Genomic DNA, 8112 nt, shown 5'->3' with positions numbered 1-8112 from the left:
TATATACGACAGGTTTCTTTCAGTTTCCGTCTACCAAATCCACTCACAAAGCTTTGGTTGGCCCGAAGCTATAGTAGAAGACACTTTCCCAAAATGCCAACGCCCAGACCGGGCATTGTGTGTATTTATTGAGCGAAAACACTTAAAGCTTCACGAGGTTCCGACAGGGGGTGGTAGCGATCCCTGTTGTACTCTTTCACCCCAACTTTCTCTCACTCTTTCTTCCTGTTTCTTGAGTAACGCTGCGATGGACTGGCGTCCCGTCCAGGTGGGGGGAACACATACGCCATAGAAACCGGGAAACCAGGCCCATGAGCCTGGCTAGGCTTGAAAAAGGGCGCATAAATAAATAAAATCAGCTATTTCAGCTAGTGGCTGACAATTAAACCATAGTAGTGGTGTACCAAGAGACTTCTAGTAAGAACTATAATATAAATCTTAGAGGGCCCAGAAAGAAAGTTTTCTTCGTCACAAGGGATCTTAGAAGAAATTAACAGATTAGCGACTTTTGATGTACCTTTTAGAAATGCATAAAATACATAACTCGTTCTTTAGAAATAAGGTTAGTGGCATCTTTACGTTAACTGGGACAAGATAGTTGGCTTGCTGTTCGGTACTTGGAAAGAAACGTTCGCTACACTCAGGATTGGTTTGGGCCAATTGTCTAGGATTGGTTTGGGCCAGACTTCCAAGTGATAAAAATTAAGACGGTCTCACCTAAAAATTGGCTGTGAGAAAGCTACCCATGATAGAAGATAATTCCATCTTAGAAGAAGTGGTGAATGCACGTCTCACTTCCATCATTTGTTATTACGTGACCATCGTGGCTTTCTAGAAGTTTCACCTGAGTTGTTTGACGCTTCGTTTTTACTTGTGGAAAAGACGTGAACCACTGATTCGGCTGTCCATCTTTCATCAACTTTTGCTTTGTGTCAGAGTTTGATATAACTTAGCTGATGATGCTTAGGCATGCACTCAGGCTGCGACATCTGCAGATATTCGAGACGGTGAACAGATGTGAGCGCCTTTTATAAAGCGTATCTTCCCACAAATTGTCTTTGAGACAGAGCTGCACTTCAGCGTCAAATGATGATGAAGACTGGGCCACTAAGATGTGGAACGTTGTTATTTCCCAGTTGTCTACCAGTCAGGTAATACTGTCTGTTTGCATTTTATAGAGAATTAGATGTAATTAGAATCAACTTCCAGAATAAATTTAGTCTGGGAGCTATAAAAAAAACTTTCAGAAATCCTTGTGTCTTCACACTTGACAGTCGGTGTTGGTTTTATTACATCCCTTTAACTTGATTGCGTCCCTTTAACGGTTCGGCAAAAGTGGCCACTAGAATAAGGACCAAGCTTAAAAAATAAGAACTGAGGTCGATTTACATTATTTACATTATTTACATTTGACGGATATTTGTCATCAACTTGTTTGTTGTTAACACAACATTTCGGCTGATATACCATCCAGCCTTCATCAGGTGTCTTGGGGAAATTTCGAACCTGGGTTCTCATTAGTTTTTGTTGGAGTTTCTCTATATGTCTCCATTGAAGTCTAATGTCGGCTCCGTACCGATTAGATAATACAGTTCTATATTTAAGAGATGAGGAATTATGTACATTATTTACATTATTTACATTTGACGGATATTTGTTCTCATCTTGTTTGTTGTTAAAACATCGTTTCCCCAAGACACCTGATGAAATTTTCCCAAGACACCTGATGAAGGCTGGAGGGTATATCAGCGGAAACGTTGTGTTAACAAGAAACAAGCTTAGGACGAATATCCGTCAAATGGAAATAATGTAAATATTCTGGCGTGTTTTGTATTTTTCGATAAATATATTTCCTTTATTTAATCGTTCTTGTGCAGAAATTGTTTACTTGCACTGGTAGATGGGGAAAACCATGAAGTTTGGTTGGAGATTACCCGCACATCTTTCTATGTGTTCACTCAAACCTAGCGGTTTGGCAAAAGAGACCGGTAGAATGAATACCAGTCTTCAGAAAAATAATAGGGTCGAGTCATTTGACTAAAAGAAATTCTTGAAGGTAATGCTCCGGTATGGCCGCAGTCTAATGACTGAAAGTAGTAAAAGATAAAAGAATGAAAAAATGTTATGGAAATATTAGATAGTCGATTAGGCGGCGAGCTGGCAGAATCGGGAGCACATCGGGCAAAATGCTTCGCGGCATTTCGTCCGTCTTTACGTCATAAGTTCAAATTCAAACCAAGTTGACTTTGCCTTTAATTTTTTTCGGGGTCGTTAAACTAAGTACCAGTTGAGCAATTGGGTCGATGTAATCGACTTACTCCTTCCCCCGAGCTTGCTGGTGTTGTGCCAAAATTTGAAACCAATATTAGATACATGATAAGGACATAATCCTCCATGTATTTACAGAATACATCTCTCTCTCTATACAACCAGCTGAACATTGGAATAAACAATATATTGCATTTAAACCTGGAGATTAAGCAGATTAAGTTAACCAGCAATCAATTGATTATGTTAATATTTAGTCAACAAAAGGATGTTATGTTAATATGTTTATTGATGTTACTTTCATGAATTGCTGTTGTATTTGTGTTTGTTATTGTTGTTAATAATGTGGTTGTTCTGGTGATTTTGCTCCCACATTTTTCGTACCACGTGGTCAACGAAAATTTCCCATTAAAATTATCCAATGAAACCGCGTGTACAAAATACGGCAGTCCATGTACATATGGGTGAGTGCGAGTGCTTGTGTGTGTATGAGTGTGTGTGCGTGTGTATATATATATATACATTTATATATACATACATATACATATATATGTATACATATACATATATATATACGTATATATACATATATGCATATATGTATGTATGTGTGTGTATATGTGTGTGTATACACACATATATTTACATATGTATTAACCGATCTATCTTTCATATATATATGCCATCGTCGTATCCTTTGTATTGCATGTATAGTTTTGGTGATTAGCTGAACATCATTGTCTCAGCATAATCATGAAAACTTTGTGTTTTCTAACCCTAATTGGTAAGTCTGATATGAGTTCTTTCTTAAAAAGGGGAGAAACAAATTACTCTCTAAACCCTTGGTTTCTGTTTGCATTACATTACAGCTTCCTCAACGTCGCCTTCTACTCCTTTTTTTTCCTTTTTACTCTTAACTATTAACTTACAGTTAGACTATGTATTGTCTATTCGAAGTGTTGATTTTGAAAGATTTACACAGACACAACCAGGAATGAAGAGTGGTGAGAAAAGAAAAGAAACAAAATGAAAAGAGAAAAACGTGTGTGTGTGTGTGTGTGCGTGTGTGTGTGTGTGTGTGTGTAGGATACAACAGCGGAAAATGGAGGGGAAGATGGGCTTCATATCCCAGAATACGTGGGATGCTCAACCGCAACTCGCGGTACTGACCGTTATGGCGCTTTCGCAGAGATTGACCGTTATGGCGTTGCCGCAGAGATTGACCGTTATGGCGTTGCCGCAGAGATTGGCCAGCAACACTCGCTGCAGTAGCCACTTCACCTCGCGGGGCTCATTTCTCCGACAGACTGCCTGTCCAGACTATTTTATCGGAACACGTATAGACCAGTTATATATATATATATATGTGCGTGTGTGAAAGAAGAAAAAGAAAATGGAGATTGGGAAGTTAATAATTGTTTATTATTAACAGCAAATTAACCATCATCCCTTACAGCTGTTTCAATTAATACTCGGTAAATATTAAGTAAATATTAAATTTATATGACCTGAGCATAATATCTTCAGAGGGAAAAAAATATACCCTTAGATGTTTTATGTGTTTATATTTCGCTACGTTCTGACATCAAATTCCGCCGAGGTCGACTTAACCTTTAGTTTTTTTGGGGTAGATTAAATAAGTACCAGTTACGCACCGGGGTCAATGTAATCGACTTAATTCCCTCCCCCAAGCTGCTCTTGTTGCAACAATTTGAAATCATCATGATCATGATCATCATTATTATTATTATGTAAGGCAGCGAGCTGGCATAATCGTCAGCAGAATGCTTAGCGGTATTTCGCCCGTCGCTACGTTCTGAGTTCAAATTCGATAAATTAAGTACCAGTTGCGTACTGAGGTCGATCTAATCGAGTGGCTCCCTGACCCCAAAATTTCGGGCCTTATGCTTAGAGATGAAAAGAGTCTTTACGTTATGAGTTCTAATAGAAAGGATTATTATTATTATTATTATTATTGAGTACTGGGTTTGATATATTTGACTCATCCCCTCCCCCGAAATTGCTGGCCTTGTGCCAAAATTTGAAATCATTATTATTATTATTATTATTATTATTCAGTAGTTTTATTTTTATAGCGTGCTTTCACTTCACTACCGAGCGCAGCTCTTTGTGCCTGGGGTATGTGATGTGGTTTACTGTGACGCTCTTATGGTTACTGTATTGAAAGTATTTTGCGTAGGATGTGTGCAGTGCCCAGTAGTGCAATTTTCTGTATGCTATATATATTTGTAAGTCCTGGTGTTTTTGTTATGTATTTGTCTGAATATTTTTTTTCATTAAACTAATGCACCCACTATGATAGTAATTGTTTCAGTTTTTAGATTCCACATTCGAGTTACCACTATTTCCAGATCTTTGTATTTTGAAAGTTTCTCCATTTATTTTAGAGAAACGTTGTCATCTGCTGGTTATTATTATTGTTGTTGTTATTATTATTTCTATTATTATTATTATTATTGTTGTGGGCGTTATTATTATTATTATTAATTAAACAATTAATTTTCTCCCTTCCTTTCGTATTAAATTTCAGTGATTGCCGTGGTACTCACGCGCACAAGCGGAACTAAACGTAAGTTATTAGATCTAATGTAAACTATACACAATTTTAACTTGATATAAATCACATTACTCCAAGACTTTAATAGAAACATTGAGGGATCTGCAGACTTTCTGAATTTAAAATATTCCACGAATCGAATTACTACGCAAATCATTGTTTGTTTATATAATCTTTTAGTTGTTTCAGTAATTGGACTGCGGCCATGCTGGGGCACCGTCTTGAAGTGTTTCAGTCGGAAACAAAAACCAAACCGTGACCGGTTGTCAAACGCTAGCGTGTGTTTGTGACAAACATAGACACAATGACACACACACACACACACACACACACACACACACACACACACACACATTATTTTATTGTTTTATCCCTTTACTTGTTTCAGTCCTTTGACTGCGGCCATGCTGGAGCACCGCCTTTAGTCGAACAAATCGACCTAAAGACATATTCTTTGTAAGCCTAGTACTTATTCTATCGGCCTCTTTTGACGAACCGCTAGACGACGAGATTCTTTTCAGTTTCCGTGTACCAAATCCACTCACAAAGCTTTGGTCGGCCCATGGCTATAGTAGAAGACACTCGCCCAAAGTGTCACGCAGTGGGACTCAACCATGAACTATTTGGCTGGGAAGGAAGCTTCTTACCACATAGCCACTTCTGCTCGACGGGCTTCCGCACAATTTCCGTCTACTGAATTCACTCACGGCACATTGATCGACCCGGAGCTATAAGTAGAAGACACTTTCTCAAGTTGCCGCGCAGTGGGACTGAACTCAAAACCACGTTGTTGGAAAGGGAGGTTCTTAACCATACAGCCATGCTTGCAGCTAGTTTTTTTTTTTTTACCTGAATCACTCATTTGACTGCGGCCATGCTGGAGCACCGACTTAAAGGGTTTTAGTCGAAGAAATCGATCCTTAGGCTTTTACTTATTTAAGCCCAGTACTTATTCTGTCGGTCTCTCTTGCCGAACCGCTAAGTTATGGGAGACATATTCCTTTGTAAATGCATATAAATTACCCCAGCAAAATATGCCTTTATATTCTTTATACAGAGAGTTTCCCGGTATTCAATCTATGCGTCTGGAATCCTTGTAAGAACGGTGGCCAATGTTTCAGGAGAGGACGTGTGTTCGCATGTAAATGCCGGCCTGGTTACACTGGGCGTCAGTGTCAAATTGGTAAGTATAACATTACAAAACAAATCCTCTTTATATATTTATCATTGATTTGCTGCAAAGATAACATAGTAAGATCCAATTAGGGATAAGGAATACTTAGGTGGATGGATGAAAGACATGGTAAATGAACATGTCTTGCGCAAGTTTTGGAGAATGATCGTGTGCCATTTTAACCTATCTATCTATCTATCTATCTATCTATCTATCTATCTATCTATCTATCTATCTATCTATCTATCTATCTATCTATCTATCTATCTATCTATCTATCTGCATGTATGTATGTATTTATATATATATATATATATATATATATATATATATATATATATATATATATATATATAGATGCTTGTATATATACATATATACATATATACATATACATATACATGCATACATACATACATACATAATACAAACATATATATATACATATATATATAAATATTGATAGTGGTAAATATATATATATATATATATATATATATATAGATCCAAGAGAGTTAGGAGTTGAGGATCCAACTCTCTAAGGGATAATATATATCCAATATACTGCTGGGAGGGTACACAATTATTGTTACACTAGTGTTATACCAAGTGAAATAAGTGGGTGCGGGCGAAATGGGGGTTTTACCTTAAATTTATATAGCAATAAGAAAATGGAGGGGAATATGAGGTACTCATCAACTTGCAGACACTACATTCAGTTGATTAATCTGTTTATTTTATAGCCAAAATGACAAAAATGACAATATACAGACACTTATGACATACCATGTCATATCAACAATTAAGATTTCAAATTTAATGGACATCTAGCAATTGGAGAAGGGACAAAATCTTACAGCTGTTTCGGCCTAGTCATGGCATGCCCCATTCTATCTATATAACTCCAGTACGCTGGAGTAATTAGTAGGTGCAAATGATGTAATGGAGGTACATGCATGCTTCACTAGCCCTCTTCAGAGATTTACAAAATTCAATTCATGAAGTTTGCAAAATTTACATACAAATATAAAATAAAGATAAAAAATAAAAAAATATAAAAATATAAGGCATATAAAAATATAGAAAAAGTATATGAAAAAACATATAAAGAGTCATAAAAACTCATATATACATGCATATGCATGTATACATTACCATATACAGATATACATGAATACAAAAACAAACACATGAGTACATACATGTGTGCTCAGATGCACATACACAGATGGCTGCACATGCATACCAAAATAGTTAACAGTCACTGTTACCATATGTGAGGGGGACAGACACATATATATATATATTCCCCCACACATACATACATACATACATATATGTATATAGAAATACTCCCATACATACATGATCCCTGGTATAAACGTTTTTCGTTGCGTTTGGAAAGCTGTTTATATGCTAACTCTGTGGGGTACGTGCGTGTCAGTTCTGTATGTGGTGTTATAAGGCGTATCTCGCTAAAATAAACTCTGTTCCGCACAACTTATTACTGCATGTTTACTTCTTGGGTTTCAATCTTATAGAAAATCAATAACAGAGAGCAAATACAAAAAGAAACAAATATACAATAAAGCGAAAAAAATATATATATTATGTGTGTTGAGTATGTAAAGATGTGTATATCTGAGTGCCAGCGTGTGTTTTTTATCATCAAAACTCCATTACAAATATAAAATAACCGGAAAATATGGCTTTTTGTTATGCAGTGATTAATCCATGCCTCCGTAGTCCTTGTAAGAACGGTGGTGTATGTCGTAGGAGGGGACATCTATTCTCGTGTAAATGCCGACCTGGTTATATTGGACGTTACTGTAACGTCTGTAAGTACAACACTTAAAATAATCAATTTATTGTTATACATGTTTTTCACAGACTTATTACAAGCGCATCTTGCCAATATTCAAAGTCGCTATTCACAAATAAAATGAATGGATGAATTGTTCGGTAAATAAAAAAATGTCTTGGACAGACTTTGGAGATGGTATATGTTTTATTCTGATGTGTGTATGTGTGTGTGTGTGTGTGTCTGTCAGTCTATCTATCTATCTATCTATCTATCTATCTATCTATCTAT

The 8112-nt window shown here is 36.6% G+C and overlaps 1 protein-coding gene across 1 annotated transcript in view; it reads left to right on the top strand.

Moving 5' to 3' along the window:
* The first annotated feature begins 2957 nt into the window (after nt 1–2957).
* Nucleotides 2958–8112, top strand: part of LOC106873942 (neurogenic locus notch homolog protein 1) — an 80641-nt gene continuing 75486 nt past the window's right edge. Inside the window, exons 1-4 of the mRNA XM_052966742.1 lie at nt 2958–3052; nt 4820–4858; nt 5904–6029; nt 7745–7858. Of these exons, the coding sequence (XP_052822702.1) occupies nt 3022–3052; nt 4820–4858; nt 5904–6029; nt 7745–7858 (310 nt within the window). The 5' untranslated portion in view covers nt 2958–3021. The remainder of the gene's footprint in view (nt 3053–4819; nt 4859–5903; nt 6030–7744; nt 7859–8112) is intronic.

The sequence above is a fragment of the Octopus bimaculoides genome, chromosome 3 (genome assembly GCF_001194135.2).
Source record: "Octopus bimaculoides isolate UCB-OBI-ISO-001 chromosome 3, ASM119413v2, whole genome shotgun sequence".
In the NCBI taxonomy this organism is placed as follows: domain Eukaryota; kingdom Metazoa; phylum Mollusca; class Cephalopoda; order Octopoda; family Octopodidae; genus Octopus; species Octopus bimaculoides.
This window is presented reverse-complemented; position numbering and strand designations above follow the sequence as displayed.